The sequence below is a fragment of the Trachypithecus francoisi genome, unplaced genomic scaffold (genome assembly GCF_009764315.1).
Source record: "Trachypithecus francoisi isolate TF-2019V2 unplaced genomic scaffold, Tfra_2.0 Lachesis_group12, whole genome shotgun sequence".
Taxonomy (NCBI): domain Eukaryota; kingdom Metazoa; phylum Chordata; class Mammalia; order Primates; family Cercopithecidae; genus Trachypithecus; species Trachypithecus francoisi.
In genome coordinates, this window is record NW_022681457.1 from 1,528,552 (window position 1) to 1,553,784 (window position 25,233).

General features: G+C 42.9%; 1 protein-coding gene across 2 annotated transcripts in view; it reads left to right on the plus strand.

The window, feature by feature from the left end:
- The window catches only part of IGFL2 (IGF like family member 2), an 86,268-nt gene extending 61,999 nt beyond the window's left edge, over nucleotides 1-24,269 (plus strand). The window contains exons 1-4 of one of the 2 annotated variants that reach the window (XM_033223749.1): nucleotides 8,835-9,330; nucleotides 23,407-23,460; nucleotides 23,598-23,865; nucleotides 24,054-24,269. In XM_033223749.1, the coding sequence (XP_033079640.1) occupies nucleotides 9,312-9,330; nucleotides 23,407-23,460; nucleotides 23,598-23,865; nucleotides 24,054-24,129 (417 nt within the window). In that variant the 5' untranslated portion in view covers nucleotides 8,835-9,311 and the 3' untranslated portion in view covers nucleotides 24,130-24,269. Of the gene's footprint in view, nucleotides 1-8,834; nucleotides 9,331-23,406; nucleotides 23,461-23,597; nucleotides 23,866-24,053 lie in introns of those variants that run through there. The other variant, XM_033223748.1, reaches the window with a different exon arrangement.
- Nucleotides 24,270-25,233: the final 964 nt, after the last annotated feature.

Sequence of the window (25,233 nt, forward strand, 5' to 3'; positions counted from 1 at the left end):
AAGAAAGAAAGAAATATAGCGGCCGGGCGCGGTGGCTCAAGCCTGTAATCCCAGCACTTTGGGAGGCCGAGACGGGTGGATCACGAGGTCAGGAGATCGAGACCATCCTGGCTAACACGGTGAAACCCCGTCTCTACTAAAAAATACAAAAAACTAGCCGGGCGACGTGGCGGCGCCTGTAGTCCCAGCTGCTCGGGAGGCTGAGGCAGGAGAATGGCGTGAACCCGGGAGGCGGAGCTTGCAGTGAGCTGAGATCCGGCCACTGCATTCCAGCCTGGGCGACAGAGCGAGACTCCGCCTCAAAAAAAAAAAAAAAGAAAGAAAGAAAGAAATATAGCATCAAAAAGAGTTACTTCTTTTTTTTTTTTTTTTTTTTTTTTGAGGCGGAGTCTCGCTCTGTCGCCCGGGCTGGAGTGCAGTGGCCGGATCTCAGCTCACTGCAAGCTCCGCCTTCCGGGTTCTCGCCATTCTCCTGCCTCAGCCTCCCGAGTAGCTGGGACTATAGGCGCCCGCCACGTCGCCCGGCTAGTTTTTTGTATTTTTTTTAGTAGAGACGGGGTTTCACAGTGTTAGCCAGGATGGTCTCGATCTGCTGACCTCGTGATCCGCCCGTCTCGGCCTCCCAAAGTGCTGGGATTACAGGCTTGAGCCACCGCGCCCGGCCAAGAGTTACTTCTTTGTTAACATTTACTCACTGGTGAGTATGGGTATCTGAAGTAAGAAATATGTTGCATAATATCTGAGTCAAGTTATCTATTCCTTCTGCAATGAAAAAATTATGCACTGTGATGTAATATAAATATACAAATATGTTATCTATCTATGTTTAAATTATTATATGAAAGAGACTATTTAAATTGGACTTTAGTAGGTAGCACCACTAGTTGCTGTTAGATATTATTACTGGGACCCATGCTGGGTGAAACCCTCTGGAAAATGGTAGGGAAGATGAGAGATACTGCTCTGTATGTACAAACAAGCCCAGAGAGCTGCTGACATTGGCTAATTGCACTCTGCATCCTCTTGCCTGGACTTCTGTCAATTTAAAAGCTTCCACTGGCTTCTACATGCACATTATAACAGCTTTTGATACAGATAATCTCATTTAGCTTATCACTGTCAAGTCTTCACAGCAAATATTATTATAGCGTAAGTTTATATAATGAAGAACACCTCTACACTACAAAATCCGAAGAATTTTCATTTAACTCCTATAAATGCACTGGCCGTGTGAGGTTGCTGGGTGGAAATGCAGGGGTTGACTGTTACATGTTACTGCAGTTGATGTTTGAACAACACACGCTTGAACTATGCAGGTCCATTTGTATTTTCTTCCACCACTGCCAACCCTGAGACAGCAAGACCAATCCTTGCTTTTTCTCATCACCCTCTTCAGTGTGAAGGCAAGGGTGAAGACCTTTATGATGATCCGCTTCCACTTAATGCATAGTAAATATATTTTCTCTTTCTCATGATTCTTAATAACATTTTCTTTTCTCTATTTTACTTTATTGTAAGAATGTAGTGTATAATACATAGAATATACGATCTATGTATTAATCTACTGTTTATGTTATCAGTAAGGCTGCCCATCAACAGTAGGCTATTTGTAGTTACGTTTTCTTGTTTCTTGTTTCTTTTTTCTTTTAGACAGAGTCTCATTCTGTCACCTAGGATGGAGTGCAGTGGTGCAATCATAGTTCACTCCAGCCTCGAATTCCTGGGCTCAAGCAATCCTCCTGCTTCAGCCTCCCAAAGTGCTGGGACTACAGGTATGAGCCACCAGGCCCAGCCAGTAGTTACATTTTTGGGGAGTCAAAAATTATATGCAGATTTTCAGCTGCACAGGGGTGTCAGGACCCCTAACCCACACATTGTTCAAGAGCCAATTGTATTATCAGATGGTATCGTTGGCAATAACAATAGCTCACGTGTATAAACCCCTTCCCATTTGCCATGCACTGTAGATAATGTCTCTGCTCAGACCCCTCCAGTGGCTTCCCTGTGGCTCAGAGAAAATCAAGATTGTGCACGGTGGCCTACTGAGCTGTACAAACAGGCCCTTGGTCTACTCTGACCCATCACCTGCCGCCTCACATTCCCTCACTCAGACCCACTACACAGCCTCTGTTATTTGTTGAATGCCCCATGCTGGCAACCCCAACTTGGGCTAGAACCCTAGGGGATTCCTTGAGTAACCTGTGGGCCCACCCCTCACCTCTGTCAGGCCTCTGCTCAGAAGATACCTCATCACAGAGGCCTTCCCTGACCACCCTAACTTAGCATCGTCTACAGCAGGGGTTGGCAGACTTTTTATGTAAAGAGTCAGGCTTTGCAAAACATACGTTTCTTCTGCAAACACTCACTTCTGCCGTTGTAGTGCAGAAGCGTGAAGACAATACATGAATGAATGAATGAGTGAATGTGGCTGTGTTCCAGTAAAACCTTATTTATAGATACAGAAATGCTAAGTTCATTTAATTCATATAAATTTCATGTATTTTAAATGTGTCTTGAAATGTTACTCCTCTTTTGAACTTTTTGACCATTGATACAATTATTCTTAGTTTCGGGCAGTTGACCCTCAAGTCATGACTTGCTGATACCTGTCCATGTAATTCTCTATCTCCGAAACTCCTTTGTTATTTTTCCATGGCATACATCACTGGTTGATATCATATCATATCATACCATATCATATCATATCTACTTACTTGATGTTTATTTTCTGTGTCTTCTGAACAAAATTAAACCCCTATTTTGCTCACTGCTGTATTCTTTGCAACTAGAACAACACTTAGCATAAAATATATATTCAAAATTATTTCCGAATAAATAAGTGAATACAAAGGTTAGTTTCCACACCCTGATTTTAATTATTTTATTTAAAAACATACAGTAAGTTGACTCTTTTCTAGGCACAACTTTTTAACACAGGTATAGATTCATGTAATCACGATCATTATCAGGTTACAGAACAGTTCCATCACCCCAAATCCGACCCCAATCCTGGCATTCACTCTTTCCTACAGTTTTGCCTTTCCTGAGTGTCACAGGAAAGGCTGAGTGGATTCTTACCTATGTAATTGTCGAGACCAACTTCTTGTATCTGACAAGGTGCCTTTGAGATCTCACCAAGTCATGGTGTATGTAAATAGTTCCTTGCCTTTTTATTGCTCAAAAGTTTCCGTTGTATATGTGTACTGCGTTTTGTCTCCCATTTCCCCTGTTGATAGATATTTGAGTTGTTTCCACGTTTTTGCTATTACAAGTAAAATACTATGAATGCTTGTGCTTTTTTGGTGGGAACATACGTTTTCATTTCTCTGGGATAAATACCCAGGAGTGTGAGTGATGGTTTGTATGGTAAATGTATAATTTTATAAAAACAGCCAAAATGGTTTTCAGAGTGATACATATATATACCATTTTCATTTCCATCAGTGAAATAGGAGAAATTCAGTGTCTTTACTTGCTTGTTAGCACTCGATATTGCCAGTATTCTTGCTCTCTTTCATATATGTTTGTGTATAGTTTCATAATATCTAAATATGCATACTCCAGTACTTGTTCACCTGCACCCCCAGTGGCCCTCCCTTATCCAGTCCAACACAGTCAATCCTTGCAACACCCCAAACAGGCTTCCACACATGACTTACCTACCAGTGAGTGACCCACTTACCAGCTTGAAGCCCTCCTTCCAGTAACTCTTAGTTCCTTTCAGTGTTTCTTCTTCTCCCCACCTTCCCATCTTGCTTCCAGCTTCCCTCACTGATAGAGAATTAAGGATGCACTAGAATTGGTAAAATTAAATATATATAATATATTAAATAAATAAATCATATAAATACATATTTATATGTATTCATATGTATTTATTATATATAAATATATATATGTATTTATTTAATACATATATTTAAATTTTACCAATTCTAGTAGATGGGAGGTAGTATCTCAGCGTGGTGTTAATTTGTAGTTCCAGTATGGCTAATATGTATAAATAAATATATAAATACATATTTATATGTATTTATTATATATAAATATATATGTATTTATTTAATATATTATATATATTTAAATTTTACCAATTCTAGTAGATGGGAGGCAATATCTCACTGTGGTTTTAATTTGTAATTCTAGTATAGCTAATATGTATTTATATGAAGGGGTGGCCTGCCCCTCCACACCTGTGGCCGTTTCTCGTTAGGTGGAAGGAGAGACTTGAGAAAATAAATGAAACACAGAGACAAAGTACAGAGAAAGAAAAAGTGGGCCCAGGGGACCGGTGCTCAGCATACAGAGGACCCATGCTGCACGGGTCTCTGAGTTCCCTCAGTATTTATTGATCATTGTCTTGACCATCTTGGAAAAGGAGAAGTGGCAGAATAATAGGATCATAGTAGGGAGAAGGTCAGCAGTAAGACATATGAATAAAGATCTGTGACATGAATAAGTTTAAGGAAACATGCTGGGCCTTGATACGCATATGCAAACATCTCCATAAACCTTTTTAGTGCATAAAGAGCAGTATTGCCGCTAGCACGTCCCATCTTCAGCCCTAAGGCGGTTTTCTTCTTTCTCAGTAAATAGAACATACAATCGAGTTTTACACTGAGATGTTCCATTGCCCAGGGACCAGCAGGAGACAGATGCTTTTCTCTATCTCAACTGCCAAGAGGCCTTCTTTCCTCTTACACTAGTCCTCCTTAGCACAGACCCTTCATGGGTGTCAGGCTGGGGGACGATTAGGTCTTTCCCTTCCCATGAGGCCATATTTCAGACCAGCACATGGGGAGAAACCTTGGACAATACCTAGCTTACCTAGGCAGAGGTCCCTGCAACCTTCCGCAGTGTACGTGTCCCTGGGTACTTGAGATTAAGAGAATGGTGATGACTTTTAACCAGCAAGCTGCCTTCAGGCACTTGTTTAACAAAGCACACCCTGCACAGCCCCAAAGCTGTTAAACCTTGAGTCACCACAGCACATGTCTCTTGCAAGGACAGGGTTGGGGATAGGGTCACAGATTAACAGCATTTCAAATACAGAACAAAATGGAGTCTCTTATGTCTACTTCTTTCTATATAGAAACAGTAACAGTCTGATCTCTCTTTCTTTTCCCCACAAGTGGGGTGTTAAAGTCTCCCATTATTATTGTGTGGGAGTCTAAGTCTCTCTGTAAGTCTCTAAGGACTTGCTTTATGAATCTGGGTGCTCCTGTATTGGGTGCATATATATTTAGTATAGTTAGCTCTTCTTGTTGAATTGATCCCTTTACCATTATGTAGTGGCCTTCTTTGTCTCTTTTGATCTTTGTTGGTTTAAAGTCTGTTTTATCAGAGACTAGGATTGCAACCCCTGCTTTTTTTTGCTTTCCATTTGCTTGGTAGATCTTCCTCCATCCCTTTATTTTGAGCCTATGTGTTTCTCTGCACGTGAGATGGGTCTCCTGAATACAGCAAACTGATGGGTCTTGACTCTTTATCCAATTTGCCAGTCTGTGTCTTTTAATTGGACCATTTAGCCCATTTACATTTAAGTTTAATATTGTTATGTGTGAACTTGATCCTGTCATTATGATGTTAGCTGGTTATTTTGCTCATTAGTTGATGCAGTTTCTTCCTAGCATCGATGGTCTTTACATTTTGGCATGTTTTTGCAACGACTGGTACCGGTTGTTCCTTTCCATGTTCCATGCTTCCTTTAGGAGCTCTTGTAGGGCAGGCCTGGTGGTGACAAAATCTCTCAGTATTTGCTTCTCTGTAAAGGATTTTATTTCTCCTTCACTTATGAAAGTTAGTTTCGCTGGATATGAAATTCTGGGTTGAAAATTCTTTTCTTTAAGAATGTTGACTATTGGCCCCTAATCTCTTCTGGCTTGTAGAGTTTCTCCCGAGAGATCTGCTGTTAGTCTGATGGGCTTCCCTTTGTGGGTAATGCGGCCTTTCTCTCTGGCTGCCCTTAACATTTTTGCCTTCATTTCAACTTTGGTGAATCTGACAGTTATGTATCTTGGAGTTGCTCTTCTCAAGGAGTATCTTTGTGGCGTTCTCTGTATTTCCTGAATTTGAATGTTGGTCTGCCTTGCTAGGTTGTGGAAGTTCTCCTGGATAATATCCTGCAGAGTGTTTTCCAACTTGATTCCATTCTCCCCATCACTTTCAGGTACACCAGTCAGATGTAGATTTGGTCTTTTCACATAATCCCATATTTCTTGGAGGCTTTGTTCATTTCTTTTTACTCTTTTTTCTCTAAACTTCTCACTTCATTTCATTCATTTGATCTTCAATCTCTGATACTCTTTCTTCTAGTTGATTGAGTTGGTTACTGAAGCTTGTGCATTTGTCATGTAGTTCTCGTGTCATGGTTTTCATCTCTATCAGGTCGTTTATGGACTTCTCTGCATTGGTTATTCTAGTTATCCATTTGTCAAATCTTTTTTCAAGGTTTTTAGTTTCTTTGTGCTGGGTTCGTAGTTCCTCCTTTAGCTCTGAGAAGTTTGATCGACTGAAGCCTTCTTCTCTCAACTCATCAAAGTCATTCTCCGTCCAGCTTTGTTCCGTTGCTGGTGAGGAGCTGTGTTCCTTTGGAGGGGGAGAGGTGCTCTGATTTTTTGAATTTTGAGCTTTAATGCACTGCTTTTTCCCCATCTTTGTGGTTTTATCTACCTTTAGTCTTTGATGATGGTGATGTACAGATGGGGTTTTGGTGTGGATGTCCTTTCTGTTTGTTAGTTTTCCTTCTAACAGTCAGGACCCTCAGCTGCAGGTCTGTTGGAGTTTGCTTGAGGTCTACTTCAGTTAGGCTACTCCCAGTTAGGCTCTCCAGTTAGGCTACTCGGGGGTCAGGGACCCACTTGAGGAGGCAGTCTGTCTGTTCTCAGATCTCAACCTCTGTGCTGGAAGAATCACTACTCTCTTCAAAGCTGTCAGACAGGGACATTTACATCTGCGGGTGTTTCTGCTGCCTTTTGTTTAGCTATGCCCTGTCCCCAGAGGTGAAGTCTACAGAGGCAGGCAGGCCTCCTTGAGCTGCGGTGGGCTCCACCCAGTTCGAGCTTCCAGGCTGCTTTGTTTAGTGCACCCCCACCCCCAGCCTCGCTGACACCTTGCAGTTAGATCTCAGATTGCTGTGCTAGCAATGAGGGAGGCTCTGTGGGCGTGGGACCCTCCGAGCCAGGCGCGGGATATAATCTCCTGGTGTGCCGTTTGCTAAGACCCTTGGAAAAGCACAGTATTAGGGTGGGAGTGACCCAATTTTCCAGGTGTTGTGTGTCACTGTTTCCCTTGGCTAGGAAAAGGAATTCCCTTCCCCCTTGCACTTCCCAGATGAGGCGATGCCTCGCCCTGCTTCAGCTCTCACTCGTTGGGCTGCACCCACTGTCCTGTGCCGACTGTCTGACACGCCCCAGTGAGATGAACCCGGTACCTCAGTTGGAAAGGCAGAAATCACCTGTCTTCTGTGTCGCTCACGCTGGGAGCTGGAGGCTGGAGCTGTTCCTATTCGGCCATCTTGGCACCAACCCTGGCCTTTCTCTTTCAAGCAGTCATGAATTCCTTGGCAGTTGTGAATACCTTGGTTGCTGGCTGAGAGTTATAATGAGTTCACACTAATTAACTTGGTAAACAGGAATGTAGTTCTCATAGGTCTGTTTTCTGTGTAGCTATTTTGTGTAGATGGGGAGGATATGTATTTACAGGTGGAACTTCTGTTTGTGTGGGCAAGGAGAAGGCATATTGGTAGACAGACAGACACATTCATGCAAACAACTGCAGAATTAGGAGAGGAGAGCTAGTTTATTGCGTGAATCAATACTGAAGAGCTGGACATCCAATTAAAAGAGAGAGATGGGGAAGAGACTCTTCTACTAACAGTGCACTTTTATAAAGCCCTAACACCTCTCCTGATCTCTGTCTCGCCCTCCCACCCATCTCACTGTGGTATGGGAAGGAAGTCAATGGAAAACACAGGAGCACATTATAATAATAGCCCACATGGTATCCCATCACACCAATGAGAGTGATGGTGACAATAAAATAACAGTAAGAAACACAGAAGGAGCATTTCCTTGGACAAAGCACTCCAGAAACAACAACAAAAAGGTGCTGCCTTTCCGTCTATTCTATGAATCCCAGATGTCTGTTCTATCACTGTTCCTTTTTTGTTCTCCCTGGCAGAGTTTTTACAGCCCCTGCTCTTTTTCTAGATTATGCTGCATCTTCACAGTTTCCCCTAAATGACTCTGAAGAATTATAGACAGTGCTGTCTACAATTATAATAATGGATATGGTGATCCATTTCCAAGAAAAAGTACTTCAAATAGGCTGAGGCCCACAAACTATGGAAGGACAGAATATACTAGGCCCGTGCTTTAATAGCTGGTGCATGCTTGTTGGGGCCCCCTTAGTTACCCTCGTCTGATTCAGAGTTTAGCCTAGAATGAAAGTTTACTAGCCAGCAAAATAGCTCACTTTATCCATTCTTATCAGCTTGCCTGGCTACCTAGGTCATAAGTCAAATACTTGAAAAGCCCCCGAGCTGAGTTTGATTGCAATGCATTATAGGCTGCAACAAAATGCAGTGAGACAATCCTGAAGAAAACACCTAAAAGCCTCAACCCAGCAACCAATAGATGACGTCTGGGAAGATTGTGACCACATCGTACTCAGCCTACGAGGAACTGGGGGAGAGACTTGTGCACTAGGGGTAAATTGCTTATTGTAACCATACAGGGTGTGCCTGCCTACCAGACACTCAATTTTGCAAGATGGTCACTAAAAGTCTTGCTTCTGCTGTTTTCTGTGTCTCTGAGTCCATTCTTTGGGCTTGGATGAGTGAGTTTGTTTCTCACAGTGCAGGTCTGGAGGTGGACTGAGATGGGGATAGAGGGACCCCTTGAAACTTCAGGGTGGTTGAATATGGGGAGCTTAGAGACGGCTGGTGTTTGGTGAGTAGTATGCTGTCAGATAAGTAAGAGCCAAGGAATCTCTTCCAAGTGGCTTTGCATGGGCAGAGTTCAAAGAATGACACTCACAGCTTTGAAAGGTTCTAGGGAAGACTTTATCCTGAGGTTTCGAGAGGTCTGAGAAGGTAGCAGCCACTTGGAACAGGTCCAGGAACATCTTACTCAGCTGTTGCATTTTTTTCCTTATGCTTTCTGCAACTTCTCATGCCCCACCCTTTCCAAGAGGCCACTGCTTCCGCCCACCTCCCTAAATGTAGGTAAGTTCATAGCCTACATAAGTCCCTGTGTAAAGTCACTGACCCATTTCCACTGCTGCTGTCCCATCAGCTGCTCTGAAGCTCCATGGTACCCAGAATCTTTGGTAAGGCAACGCTAGCCCCAGGTTGAGCTAATGCCTGCTGTTATCTCTAATGTACCTCTGAACTTCATGCTTAATTCTCTCTTCCCTATTTAATTCTTGGTTTCCCACCTCATAGTCACTCGTGTCCTCTCTGACTGCATTGCAATCTCTGTCCCCATCTACAAATTCCAGAAGCTTAACCCTTCCCAGAGCCCTCCCTGCATTTCCTCACCTGCCAAGCCCAGTCCCCAGAACCTGCACACAGAGTCAGTCCCAAATTCCACTGTGAGCTGTTATAGCAACCAAAGAAACTCAGAGACAACATCTTGTGCTCCATGATCATGATCTGGTGATCCCAGAATCACTGTCATTCTCCTTCTGCTCTCAGCCGATCTTTATTTTTGAACTCCTGGGCTCAGACTCAGAAGGGACTACTGGTGAGAAAGGGTGTGGTGAGAGGAGGGAGAAGAGAGGAGGGAGGATTATAGCACTGTGGATAGGGTTGGGAGCTCCCAGAGGAGCCTGCCAGCTCATCAGCTCTGACTCTTCCAGATATTGAACTGTGGTTGTGCCAGTTGACACTCAGGAGTGGAGACCAGATCTGCAATCTCTTGGGACTGTGATGAGGGGATCATCCTGCCCTCGAACCAGACCCAGCTCTGTAGCCCAGGCACTGCTGCCTGGAGTTCCTGGGCTCTCAGCACCAGGAAATCATGAGGTTCAGTGTCCCAGGCATGAGGATCGACTACACCAGGAGTGTGCTCAAGTAAGGGCAGCCCAGGCGGTGGACTGTTTTGTTGTTTGTATTCCATCAAGATGAGCAATGCCTGCTGTGTTCGTTAACTTCTTTTTGGGCAACCATCGCTCTCTCCTCTCTCTCTCTTTCCTTTCTTCTCTCTCTCTCTCTTTCTCTCTCTCTCTTTCTGTCTCTCTCTCCTCCCCTCCTCTCTCTCTTTCTCTCTCTCCCCCTCTCTCTCTCCCCCTTCCCTCTCTCTCCCCTCCTCTCTCTCTCCCCCTCTCTCTCTCTCCCCCTCTCTCTCTCTCCCCTCTCTCTCTCTCCCCCTCTCTCCCTCTCCCCCTCTCTCTCTCTCCCCCTCTCTCTCTCTCCCCCTCTCTTCTCTCTCCCCCTCTCTCTCTCCCCCTCTCTCCCTCTCCCCTTCTCTCTCTCTCCCCCTCTCTCTCTCTTCCCCCCCTCTCCCACCCTCCTCTCTCCTCTTTCCCCCTCCCTCCCCCCTCTCCCCCTCTCTCTCTCCCCCTCTCTCTCTCTCCCCCTCCTCTCTCTCCCCTCTCTCCTCTCCCCCTCCTCTCTCTCTCCCCCTCTCTCCCTCTCCCCCTCTCTCTCTCTCCCCCTCTCTCTCTTCCCTCCTCTCTCTCTCTCCCCCTCTCTCCCTCTCCCCCTCCTCCCCCCTCTCCTCTCTCTTTTTGTCCCATCGCCCCTCTGCTCTCGTCCCTTCTCCCCTCCCTGTCTTTTCCCTCCTCTCCTTCTTTCTCTTACTTTCTCTCTCAAGTTGAAGGAAGAGTAGCTCAATCATACTCCAGAATTGCTTTTTACCCCCTAGTCACCTGGCCCCACAGCCCCCGACCACCGCATGCCCACTCAGCTGTTCCTTCCCTTCCCTCTACCCTCACCCCTGGCAACCACCAGTCTGCTTTCTGTCTCTTTGGATTTACCTATCTGGGACATTTCTTATAAATGGAATCACACCATATGTGACCTTTTGTGTCACTTTTTTGTTTTTTTTTTTTTTTTTTACTGAATGTTTTCAAGGCATATCCCTGTTTTAGAATTTATTAGTCCTTCATTCCTTTTTATAACGAAATAATATTCAGTTGTATCCACATATTAGCATTCATTTATCCATTCATCTGTTGATGGACACTTGGACTGTTTCCACCATTTGGCTATTGTGAATAGTGCTGTTACGAACATACGTATACATGTATTTGCTTGAGAACCTGTTTTCAGTTATCTTGGGGTGTAGCCTTAGGAGTGGAATGGCTAGGCCACAGGTAATTCTGTTTAACTTTTGGAAGAATTGGCAAACTGTTTTCCACAGACGTTGCATCAATTACACTCCCACCAGCAGTGTATAAGGGCTCACATTTCTCCGCAGATTCTCCAGCCTTTGTTATTTTCTATTTTTCTGTTTATTACAGTTATCTGGGTGGGTGTGTATGATATCCTGTGTAGTTTTAATTTGCGTTTCCTTAGTAAATAACAACCCTGAGCGTCTTTTCCATGTCCTTATTGGCCATTTGTACTTCTTTTTGAGAAAAGGTTTATTCAGATTTTTCCATGTTTAAATTGGGTTATTTTATTATTATTTATTATTGTTATTATTATTTAGTTGTAAGAGTTTTAAAAGATATTCTGGATACTCATCCCTTATCATATATATAATTGGCAAATACTTTCCTCATTATGTGGATTGTCTTCATTTCCTTGATGCTATTGCTTGTAGTGCATAGGTTTTTAATTTTTGATGAAGTCTATTCTTTCTTTTTGTCTCTTGTGCTTTTGGTGTAATATCTAAGAAAATGTTACCTAACTTGAGGTCATTAAGACTTACTTCTGGCCGGGCACGGTGGCTCACGCCTGTAATCCCAGAACTTTGGGAGGCCGAGACGGGTAGATCACAAGGTCAGTAGATCGAGACCATCCTGGCTAACACAGTGAAACCCCGTCTCTACTAAAAATACAAAAAATTAGCCGGGCGTGGTAGCGGGCGCCTGTAGTCCCAGCTACTTGGGAGCTGAGGCAGGAGAATGGCGTGAACCCAGGAGGCGGAGCTTTCAGTGAGCCGAGATCATGCCACTGCACTCCAGCCTGGGTGACAGAGCAAAGACTCCGTCTCAAAAAAAAAAAAAAGACTTACTTCTATGTTTTCTGCTAGGAATCTTTTTAAGAAGTTGATGAAGAATAATTGTGTATATTTATGGGGTAAAATATGATGATTTAATATATGTTTGCCTGGTAAATCAAGTTAATTACCATATCTACCACCTCATATACTTCTTTGTCACTGGAACATTTAAAATATACTCTTCAGCAATTTTGAAATATACAACACACCATTTGTTTTTTTAAGAGGCAGGATCTTACTCTGATGCCCAATCTGGAGTGCAGTGGTGTGATCACAGCTCACTGCACCCTCTACCTCTGGGGCTCGAATGATCCTCCCACCTCAGCTCCCACGTAGCTCAGACCACAGGCACGCACCACCATACCATGCTAATTTTGTTTTTCATGGAGACGATGTCTCACTGTGTTGTTCAGGCTGGTCTCCAACTTGTAGGCTTAAGCAACCCTCCTTCTTGGCCTCCCAAAGTGCCGGGATTGCAGGTGTGAGGCATCACGTCCAGCCTACAATACGCTATTATTAATTATAGTCACCGTGCCCTGCAGTCAATCTCTAAAACCTATCTTTCCTGTCTAACTGTAACTTTATATCCTTTGCATATCTCCCTGTTCCCATCTGCCCACACCCATCCTCGTAACTGCCATCCTCTCTACTTCTATGAGTTCAACTCTTCTAGATTCTACATACAAGTGAGATGGTGTGGTATTTGTCTTTCTGTGGCTTGCTTATTTCCCATTTCTGCTAAGAGCTGTATATGTTTTGCTCTTGTATTTAGGTCTGTGATACATTCTGAGTTAATCCTTGTATATGCTGTGAGGAAGAGATTCTCTTTCTGCCCACTCTTTTATGTATGAATATACAGTTTTCCCAGCACCACTTGTTGAAAAATCATCTGTTCCCTTACTTCATCATCCTAGCACTTTCATTGAAATTTGATTTCAGCAAATCTAAGGGTTTATTTTCTGACTGTTAGCTTGATTCATTGATCTCTATGTCTATCCTGTATGTCAGCTCCTACGCTGTCACTGTAGCTTTGTGGTCAGCTTTGAAATCATGAGGCATCAATTCTACAATTTTGTTCTTTTTCAAGATTGTTTTAGCTATTCTGGGTCCTTTACGTTTCAATATGAGTTTTAGGATCAACTGATTAATTTCTTCAAAGAAGGCTGGGTACTGTGGCTCACGCCTGTAATCCCAGCACTTTTGGGAGGCCAAGGCAGGTGGATCGCTTGAGCTCAGGAGTTAGACACCAGCCTGGGCCATATGGTGAGACCCCGTGTCTACCAAAAAATACAAAAAATTAGCCAGGCATGGTGGTGTGCATCTGCAGTCCCAGCTACTTGGGAGGCTGAGGTGGGAGGATCACTTAAGCCTGGGAGGTGGAGGTTGCAGTGAGTCGTGATCGTGCCACTGCACTCCAGCCTGGGTGACAGAGTGATACTTCATCTCACAAAAGTTCTTTGATATGGATTGCATTGATTCTATAGGTCAATTCGGGAGTTTTGGCATCTGAACAATATTAAGTCTTCCAATTTGTGAACATGGATGTATTTCCATTTATTTATATATTCTTAATTCTTTTCAACAATGTTTTGTTATTTTAGTGCACAAATCTTGCACCTCTTCTGTTCAATTTATTCATAAGTATTTTATTCTGTTTGGTACTATTTTATGTGGAATTATTTTCTTAATTTCATATTTAGATGGTTTTTTACTAGTGTATACAATTACTTTTTATATGTTGATCTCTTGTATCTTACAACCCTGTTGAATTTTTCTATTAGTCTTTAGGTCTTAGTAGCTTCCTTAGGTTTTTTTTTTTTCTTTTTCTCTTTTGAAACAGAATCTCACTCTATCACGCAAGCTGGCATGCAGCGGCATGATCATAGCTGAATGCAGCTTTGAACTCCTGGGCTCAAGTGATCCTCCTGCCTCAGCTTCCTGAGCAGTTAGAATTACAGGCATGAGCCACCATCCCTGGCTACTTTTTTATGCTTTTATTTTTATAAAGACGGGATCTCGCTATGTTGACCAAGCTGGTTTCAAACTTCTGACCTCAAGTGATCCTCCCCACTTGGTCTCCCAAAATGCTGGGATTACAGGAGTGAGCCACTGTGCCTGGTCCTTAGGATTTTTAACATACAAAATCATGTCATTTGCAAATAGAAATCATTTTACTTTATCTTTCTCTGTCTAAATTCATTTTCTCTTCTTGCCTAACTTTCCTGGCTTGAACCGCCAGTGCTATGTTGAATAGAGTGGTAAGAGTGGATATACTTGTCTTGTCCCTGATATCAGGGGGAGAGTATTCAATCTTTCACAGTTAAGTATGATGTTAGCCATGAGTTTATTGTAGATGCTCTTTAACAGGTTGAGGAAACTCTTCTATTCCTAGTTTGTTCTTTGTATTTTATCATGAAAGAGTGTAGATTTTGTCAAATGCTCTTCCAGTATCATTTGAGAGAATTACGTGTCTTCCCCCTATAGTCTAGTAATATGGTGTATTATATTAATTGATTTTCATATGTTGAACCAACTTTGCATCCCTGGGATAAATCCACTTGGTCATGGCATATCATTCTTTATATATGCTGCTCGATTTGGGTTGCTACATTTTGTTGAGGATTTTTGAACTTATATTCATAAGAGATGTTGGTCTGTAGTTTTTTTTCCTTGTGATGTCTTTGTCTGACTTTGGTATCAGGGTAATACAGGCCTCAGAACAGATTGGAAAGTTGTGCTTGTTTTTTTTGAAAAGTTTGTGAATGACTGGTATTAAGTCTTCTTTAACTGTTTTGTAAAATTCACCATCTAGGCCTGGATGGGCATTTTTCATGTGTGGATATTCCTCATTCTCTGCATCCTTGCCAGCATCTGTTAATAAAAGCCATTTTAACTGAGATGAGGTATTTTACTGTGGTTTTGGTTTGCATTTCTCTAATGTGAGTAATGCTGAGTATTTTTTCATATACTTTTTTTCATATACTTGAGTGTTTGTATGTCTTCTTTTGAGAAATAGGTATTCAGATCTTTGGCCCATTTTAAAATCAGATTCTTTATTTTTCCCAGCAATACAATTATGTACATATTGTTTTATGCCATTACTTTTAAGACCAGTTGGGCGGGCGCGGTGGCTCAAGCCTGTAATCCCAGCACTTTGGGAGGCCGAGACGGGTGGATCACGAGGTCAGGAGATCGAGACCATCCTGTTCTACACGGTGAAACCCCGTCTCTACTAAAAAATACAAAAAAACTAGCCGGGCGAGATGGCGGGCGCCTGTAGTCCCAGCTACTCGGGAGGCTGAGGCAGGAGAATGGCGTAAACCCGGGAGGCGGAGCTTGCAGTGAGCCGAGATCGCGCCACTGCACTCCAGCCTGGGCGACAGAGCTAGACTCCGTCTCAAAAAAAAAAAATCAGTTAAGAGAAGAAAGGCTAAGAAATAAGCAATTATACTGTTTTCATAAGGAGTTACAAATTATATAATTGCTTATATAATTACATAATTCTGTTTTATTAGTGCTCTCGAGAGGGTGCAGCCTTGGGCATGAGGGCTGGATCGCTAACTACTCCAGATAATTATGGTTTTAGCTGGGTTCTTTTTTTTTGGGTAGCTTTTGCCTGTTTCTTACAAATTATACATATGTATGTATACATATATATGTATATGTGTATATATACACATATATATATTTCTTTTTTTTACTTTAAGTTCTGGGATACATGTACTGAACGTGCAGGTTTGTTACATGTGCCATGGTGGTTTGCTGCACCTATCAACCCGTCATCTAGGTTTTAAGCCCCGCATGCATTAGGTATTTGTCCTAATGCTCTGCCTCCCCTTTCCCCCTAGCCCCTGACAGGCCCGGGGTGTGCTGTTCCCCTCCCTGTGTTCGTGTGTTCTCACTGTTCAACTCCCACTTATGAATAAGAACATGTGGTTTGGTTTTCTGTGCCTGTGTTAGTTTGCTGAGGATGATGGTTTCCAGCTTCATCCATGTTCCTGCAAAGGACACGAACTCATTGTTTTTTACTATTCTTTCCCTGATGTTTCTGTTAAGCTTCTGGCTCATCTGCCTTTGTTGGTATCACTTGCATCTGTTAGACCCTCTAATTGTTAATTGATCGCTCTATTCTTTTTAATAGGCCTACAGCACAATGCATAAATCATTCTGTAGGCTGCTTAATGTCTAGCCCTTTTGCCAAGACAGAGTGTTGCCAGGGTTTGAGGCTGTCTCTGACCCCAGGAGGGCCCTTTTTAGTTATCTCTTTTTCTGATTTTCTCTGTTAAGCTTCTGCCTGGTGTTTTTGTTTCTTGTTACTACCATCACGGAATTACCACCCTCTTCTTGTTTTTTTTAGCACCAAAATTTCCAATTTTTTTGTACGATGTCCTTAGGCATGTACTTCTCCACACTCTATTTCAAGAAAAGACAGTTTTAGGGAGACTTGTGGAGCTCTCTGTTCTGATGGCCTCTCTCTCCCCGGGGCAGAACCGCTGAGCTACTGGACTGGAGCTGGTGTCAGGGACAGCAGCCAGCTTCTCCTGCGGTGATGTCTTTGCTGTAACAGCTGGAACACTGGGAGAGGGTGGTAGCTGCCAGTCTTCTCGGTTTGCCCTTTCCTGTGTGGAACTTCTGCCCCATGAGTGAACTCAGGCAGGATCAAAGAAGCCCGGTGTGCTTCACCTGCTAAACTTGGCGTGGAACTTCCATGCTAGAAGGAGGGGCTGGATGGGAGAAGGAGCTCTGGTCCTGTAAGCCACAATTTCTAACTAATGTAGAGCATCTGCAATATGGAGGCAGCAGGTTAAAAGATGCTGGTGCGGCCGGTGCGGTGGCTCACGCCTGTAATCCCAGCACTTTGGGAGGCCGAGGTGGGCGGATCACGAGGTCAGGAGATCGAGACAATCCTGGCTAACACAGTGAAACCCTGTCCCTACTAAAAATACAAAAAAAATTAGCGGGGCGTGGTGGTGGGCGCCTGTAGTCCCAGCTACTCAGGAGGCTGAGGCAGGAGAATGGCGTGAACCCGGGAGGCGGAGCTTGCAGTGAGCCGAGATCGCACCACTGCACTCCAGCCTGGGTGACAGAGCGAGACTCCGTCTCAAAAATAAATAAATAAATAAATAAATGCTGGTGTGCTGCCCTTTCTGGACTGAAACTGTAACCCTAGGCTGGGAGCTGGGGAGAGGTGGAGTCCCATTTTCTTGTCCGTGACTACCCAGCATAGAGCTTCAATTACACAGAGCTGGCTGGAGATGCGGGGAATAGGGGTAATTTGTGGCTTAAATGCCCTCAGACTCTTGCTGCTCTATACAGATTGAGTAGAATTTCTTGAATAAACATTTCTTCATTTGCTGTATGCCCTTAGGACAATTTTCTGAGACTTAACTAGTTGTTTTTATATAAAAAATTTTTTTTCACCGGTTAAATGGTTGTTTTGCTGGGAGGAAGGCGCCCATGCTCTTCACACTGGCTTCTGGAAGTCCTGCTTTATAGTTTGAAATATTGAGCGTTTAAGTCTATGACCCATTTCAAATTAATTTTCACATTTGGTGTGAAATAAGGGTTGAGATACACCCCCCACCACCATGTAGATATCCATTAAAAGGACTAGTCTTTGCCTGGTGAGTTGTAGTGGTACATTTGTCGTAAATCACTGATGGCCTATGTGTGGGTCTGTGTCTGAACTCTGTTTCATTCCATGGATCAATCTGTTTATCTTTCGCAATACCGCACTCTAAATTATTATAGTTTTATAAAACTTCCCGATCTGTTAGTGTAAGTCCTATAACTTTGTTTAGTTTCTTCAATATTGTATTGGCTATCTTGTCATTTTCATTTTCTGGTAATTTAAAAAATATATATGTATAGAGTCAGGGTGTCACTGTGTTGCCCACGCTGGTCTTGAACTCCTGGGCTCAAGCAATATCCTGCCTCAGCCTCCCAAAGTGCTAGGATTATAGGTGTGAGCCACCGTACCCAACCATCACTTTCTGATAAATTTTAGAATCACTTTGTTAACTGATACAAAACATTGCTGTCATATTTATTGAGTTTAATTGAATTTATAGATCAGTTTGGGGAACGTTGACATCTTTGTTATATTGAGTCTTCCAAAGCATGAACATGGCATGTTTCCCATTTACTTAGGTGTTCTTTAGTATCTTTCAGCATAGTTTTGCAGAGGTTTCTCACCTTTCTTTTAGATTTAATTCTAGGTATTTGTTATTTTTGATGTCATTGTAAATGGTAGTGGGGAACTGGCTTCTATCTAGAGCCATAAAACAAACCTCAACAAGTTCTAAAGTATTCGAGTTTAAAGCAGAGTAAGTTGTCTGACCATAATTTGATCAAACTGATGACTACAGAAAGATCTCCAAGCACTTGGAAGCTAAGCAACACAACTCTAAATAACTTATGGTTTAATGATGAGTCTCAAAGATTTTAAAAAATTATGTATAACTTAATGAAATGAAAATACAATATATCAAAATTTGTGGAACATATATAAAGCAGTGCTAAGGGTGAAAGTTATTGTGCTAAATAGTTGTATTAGAAAACAGGAAAAATCAATAGTCTAAGCTCCCACTTCAAGAAGCTAGGAAAAAATAAAAGAGCAAAATAAACCCAAAGCAAGAAGAAGAAGGAAATAATAAAGAGGAGAGCAAGAGTCAATAAAATTTAAAACAGAAAAATAGCCTAGAAAATCAATGAAATAAAGAGTTAATTCTTTGAAAAGATCAATAATCTTTTGATAGTTTTAGCACAGCTCTCAAAAAACAAAGAGAAGACACAAATTGTCAGTGTCAGGAATGAGACAGGAGATATCACTATAGGTTTTGCAGACACTAAAAGAATAATAATAGAAAAACTAGGAATAACTCTACACAATTGGACAACTTAGATGAAATGGACCTCCCATTTAAAAGCACAAATGGCCGGGCGCAGTGGCTCACGCCTGTAATCCCAGCACTTTGGGAGGCTGAGGCGGGCGGATCACGAGGTCAGGAGATCGAGACCACGGTGAAACCCCATCTCCACTAAAAATACAAAAATATTAGCCGGGCGTGGTGGCGGGCGCCTGTAGTCCCAGCTACTCAGGAGGCTGAGGCAGGAGAATGTCGTGAACCCAGGAGGCGGAGCTTGCAGTGAGCCGAGATCATGCCGCTGCACTCCAGCCTGGAGGACAGAGCAAGACTCCGTCTCAAAAATAAATAAATAAATAAATAAATAAAAGCACAAATGATCACAACACACCCAATATGAAATATATCATTTTAGTAGCCTTATAACTATTAAGGAAATCGAATTCAGAATTTAAAATATCTCCTAAAAAGGAAATCTCCTAACCCAGATGGTTGCACTTTAGAAGCTACCAAATGTTTAAAAAGAAATTAACACCAATTCTGCACAGTCTCATCCAGAAAACAGAATAGGAAGGAATACTTTTCAATTCATTTCATAAAATCAGAATTATTTTGCTACAAAAGTCACAAAAAGACAGACAAACAAGAACAATGACAACAACAAAGCAATAAAGCTATAGACCAGTGTCCTTCATGCAAAAAAATCCTTGACAAAATATTTGTAAATGAAATTCAGCAATGTAAAAAAATACTTACACACTGTGACCGTGTAGGGTTTATTCCAGAATATAAGCCTGGCAGAATATTTCAAAAATCACTGTCAGTGTAATCCACCATGTTAATATGCTAAAGAAGAAAAATGGGCCGGGCGCAGTGGCTCAAGCCTGTAATCCCAGCACTTTGGGAGGCCGAGACGGGCGGATCACGAGGTCAGGAGATCGAGACCATCCTGGCTAATACGGTGAAACCCCGTCTCTACTAAAAAAAAATACAAAAAACTAGCCGGGCGACGAGGCGGGTGCCTGTAGTCCCAGCTACTCGGGAGGCTGAGACAGGAGAATGGCGTGAACCCGGGAGGCGGAGCTTGCAGTGAGCTGAGAGCCGGCCACTGCACTCCAGCCTGGGCGGCAGAGCAAGACTCCGTCTCAAAAAAAAAAAAAAAAAAAAAAAAAGAAAAACGACATGATCACATCAATCGATGCTGAAAAAGCAACTGATAAAATTTAACAGCCATTCATGATTTTTAAAACTCCCAGAAAAACAGGAATGGGGGAACTTCCTCAACTCGATAAAGTCCATCTACAAAAACCCTACAATTAATATAGAAAGTAATGGTGAAAAAGTGAATGCTTTCCGCCTAAGATTGAGCAAAGGAGACGAAGTCTGCTTTCACCATTCTTGTTCGGTGTATTGCTGGACATTCTAACCAGGGCAATAAGTCAAGGAAAAAAAGAATTAAAATTTGTACAGATTGGAAAGGAAGCAATAAAACTGCTCCTATTTGTAGGCCACACAATTGTCTATGTAAACAGTCCCAAGGAATCTAAAAATTTACTCCTATAACTAATAAGTGAGTTTAGCAAGGTTTCAGAATGCAAGATCAACATAGAAAAAAAGCAGTTGTGTTTCTTTCTACCAATAATGAACTGTGGACACTGAAGTTAATAAGAAAATAGCACCTGCAGTTGTTCAAAAATGAAAAAGTTAGGTGTAAATCTAGCAAAACATGTACAGGACTTATATGCTGAAAATTACAAAATGCTCCTGAAAGAAATAAAAATAAATGGAGAGACGTGCCATTTTCGTGGATTGTAAAACTCAACTAGTAAAGATGTTAGTTCCATCCAAATTGATTGCAATTTGTTTTATTTCTTTTTATTTTATTTTATTTTGAGACAAGAGTGTCGCTCTGTCACCCAGGCAGGAGTGCAGTGGCACGATCTTGGCTCACTTCCCAGGTTCAAGTGATTCTCCTGCCTCAGGCTCCTGAGTAGCTGGGATTACAGGTGTGCACCACCATACGCGGCTAATTTTTTTGTATTTTTAGTAGTGACGGGGTTTCACCCTGTTAGCCAGGACGGTCTTGATCTCCTGACCTCGTTCGTGATCCACCCACCTTGGCCTCCCAAAGTTCCGGGATTACAGGCGTGAGCCACCGTGCCCAGCCTGATTGCAATTCCTATCAAAATCCCAGCAAGATTTTGTTTTTTGGGGGGTGGGTGGGTATAGACAAGATTCTGTCTCTATATGGAAAGGCAGAGGAACTAGACTAGCAAAAACAGTTTTGACACTTGTACCTTTTCTTGTTAATTTCATATACAGCTTTTCTTGAATAACCAAGCTGACAGGTGAGGCTCATCAAGAATATCCAGATTCTTGATCTTCTCAGGCTCTGTAAAGGAGGCCAATACCCTTCAACATGCATGGGAGGCTAAGAATGGAGCTTGGGAGAGATGAGCTCTCCCTAAGGTTATGATGTGGTCAGGATGATGATGAGTCAGGGCTCCCCCACAAGTTATGGCAGCAGGTGGGGGATGGAGTGTGAGATCAGTCATCATCACTGAGGGCTGGCTTCTTTACTGCCCTCCTGCCAGATCTGCTACCTTCCTCATAGGCATCGGTTTACCTTGTGATTTTGTTTATCTGGACTGCACTCTCAGGTGCTATATCAACCGTATCATCTGCCACTTACTATTATTACAATCTGCACTCTAGAACCACATGCCCTTTGGATCCTCACAACAACTCCATGAAAAAATCGCAGGTGTCACTCTTCTCTGGTTCTCTTATGGAGTTTATGGTGCCTGTGCACCTCTGCTAGATACATGAAAACTGTGGATATGACTCCAAATAGTTCTCCAGGGAGTAAACAACGTGGTTTGGGGCATCATCTTTTGAAACTTCTAAGGATACAGTGCCTGGGAAATACAGCATTAGAAGGTGTTTAGTAGAAAGGGGATTAAAAATAGATGGGAAGAGCCACCTTCTCTAGTTGCATGTTAATTGGTAACAGCCGATGGTACTGAAGGCCATCAGCTTCCTCAAGCCACAACATGGAGTAGGACTCAGAGCTGCATTCACTCTCTGATATGGAGTAGCCCAGGAGAGGAAAAAGGTTATAGTATAAGGGGAACATTTTTCATTTGCAAGTGCAGAAGACAAAAACGAACACCTTTCCTCTTATTTTGCTTACGTAACCTCATTGTCACCTGCCTGTACATGCTTTCAAAATAGAGTCAATCATGGAATATTTGAACTTGGATCACTATGCTAGTCAGGTGATTGCATCCATAAAAAACCTTCATATTCCATCATTTTTTTCCATTTCCTTTATCTCTCAACCTTCACCCACAGTCATGGTGTCAGCAACTGCAAAACAAATGAGGAGAGCCCCAACTTTTAGACCTACTTTCCATCTCTATGGAAAATAGAAAATTACCTGGGTGTGGTGGTACATGTCTGTAGTCTCACCTACTCAGGAAGCTGAAGTGGGAGGATCGCTTGAGCCCTGGAGTTCCAGGCTGCAGTGAGTCAAGATGGCACCACTGCACTCCAGCCTGGGTGACAGATTAAGACCCTGTCTCAAAAAACAAAAAGCAAACAAACAAACAAAAAGACCTACTCAAGCCCAATACTATCTCCAAAACAATCCTGCACCCCAGTTCTCCACTTGCCAATCTTACTCAGCTTCCTTCCTCCTTCCTTATCACCTTAATCTTGACCATGGTTAATCTTTATTTTATTTTATTTTATTTTATTTATTTATTTTTTTTGAGACGGAGTCTCGCTCTGTCGCCCAGGCTGGAGCGCAGTGGCCGGATCTCAGCTCACTGCAAGCTCTGCCTCCTGGGTTTACGCCATTCTCCTGCCTCAGCCTCCCGAGTAGCTGGGACTACAGGCACCCGCCACCTCGCCCGGCTAGATTTTTGTATCTTTTTTTTAGTAGAGACGGGGTTACACTGTGTTCGCCAGGATGGTCTCGATCTCCTGACCTCGTGATCCACCCGTCTCGGCCTCCCAAAGTGCTGGGATTACAGGCTTGAGCCACTGCGCCCGGCCCATGGTTAATCTTTAATAGCTGTTCCCTCCTTTTTCCAACTGGTAAACTTCACAATATTCTTAGAATCATAAAGATATTCCAAGAGTTTTCCCTGCATTCTCTTTCTTAGCAGGGTCCACACTTCTCTGGCCCCACTGTCTGAACTCTTAACTGTGTCAGGCGCTAGATCCTATGCAAAGAGTTCCAAACCCAAGCCTTTAGAGCTAATCTGGAACTAAGCCTTCCCCACCCTGGCGTGCCCTCCCTGAGGTCAACCTCATGGCCACACTTCCAACCCCACCCTTCACCTCCTTTCTTTCTCTCCCAGCTCCTGCTTATGTGTCAGTCTTTCTCCTCCTCTGCTCCCCAAGGGAAGTCATCGGTGAGTACAAGGATGGGCAAGAGTGAAGAGGAAGGAGGCTGCCTTTGGAAAGTGGGTGTGGGGGTTCACAGAGGGCTGCTGACTGGGGGATGTAGTGCCTGGTCATCCTTGGGCTCACACCACCAATGTCTGTCCAGCTCCCGCTGGCTCAGAGCCATGGCTGTGCCAGCTGGCACCCAGGTGTGGAGACAAGATCTACAACCCCTTAGAGCAGTGCTGTTACGATGATGCCATCCTGTCCCTGAGCCAGACCCGCCAATGTGGTCCCCACTGCACCTTCTGGCCCTGCTTTGAGCTCTGCTGTCCTGAGTCCTTTGGCCTCACAAATAATTTTGTTGTGAAGCTGAAAGTTCAGGGTGTGAATTCCCAGTGCCACTCATCTCCCATCTCCAGTGACTGTCACAGGTAGGGACCTGGTCCCTGGCCAGGGGGTGGGGGGTAGGGAGGTGGAAATGAGGAGGGGAGTCTAGATGTCTTCATTACTCCGTTTGAAGAGCCCTGGACCCGTAGTCTAATCTCTAGCAGTTTCTCAGATATTTTCAGTTATCTCCTTGTCTGCTATTCGTAATTTCTTGGTTTCTTTTTCTCTGCAGCAAAAGATATTTTTCCCTGAGAAGACATAGAAAATCAACTTTCACTAAGGCATCTCAGAAACACAGGCTGGGGTAATATGTGTGACAGTAAAGAAGTCTGAGGAATTTACAAAATGGTACAACTCCAAGCCATTGTATGGCCCATGTGGGAGGCTGATGGGACATGGAGAATGGCAGTAGAGTATCAGGAAATAAATAAAGTGGTTTTCCTGTGTATACACCTGTACCCAATGTCGTCTCCTTTCTTTTTTTCGGATTTAAACAGGCAAGGAAGACTATTCAAGACTATTGCAATGGGGGAAAGAGATTGAACTCAGCTCTGCTGAAACAAAAGGCTGGAGAGTTTTTAAGTACACTATTATTGTGTGGGAGTCTAAGTCTCTTTGAAGGTCTTTAAGAGTTTCCTCTGTTAATCTGAGTGCTTCTCTGTTAGGGGCAAACATATTTAGGATAGTTAGGTCTTCTTGTTGACTTGAACCCTTTACCATTATGTAATGCCCTTCTTTTTTTAATCTTTGTTGGTTTAATGTCTTTGTCTGAAATTAGGATTGCAACTCCTGCTTTTTTCTGGTTTCCATTTGCTTGGTAGATTTTTCTCCATTCTTTTATTTTGAGGCGAATGAGTGCCATTAAGTGTGAGATGGGCTTCTTGAAGACAGCATCCCATTGGGTCGTGCTTTTTTATCCAACTTGTTAGTCTGTGCCTTTTAAGTGGGGCATTTAGCCCGTTCACATTAAAGGTTAGTATTGATATGTGTGGATTTGATCTGTCATTGTGCTGTTAGCTGGTTATTATGTTGGCTTGTTTTTGTGGTTGCTTTATAGTGCCGCTGGTGTGTGTGTTTAAGTATGTTTTTGTATTAGCATGTAGTGGTCTTTCCTTTCTGTATTTAGTACCCCTTTCTAAAATCTCTTGTAAGGCAGATGTGGTGGTAATGAATTACCTCAACATTTGCTCATCTGAAAAGGATCTTATTTCTCCTTCACTTAGGAAGCATAGTTTGGCTGGATATATAATTCTTGGTTGAAGATTTTTTCTTTAAGCTAAGAAGTCTGCTGTTAGCCTGATGGGGTTCTTTTTATAGGTGACCTGCCCTTTCTCTCTAGATGCCTTTAACATTCTTTCTTTCATTTCAACCTTGGAAAATCCGGTGATTATGTGTCTTGGGGATGATCTTCT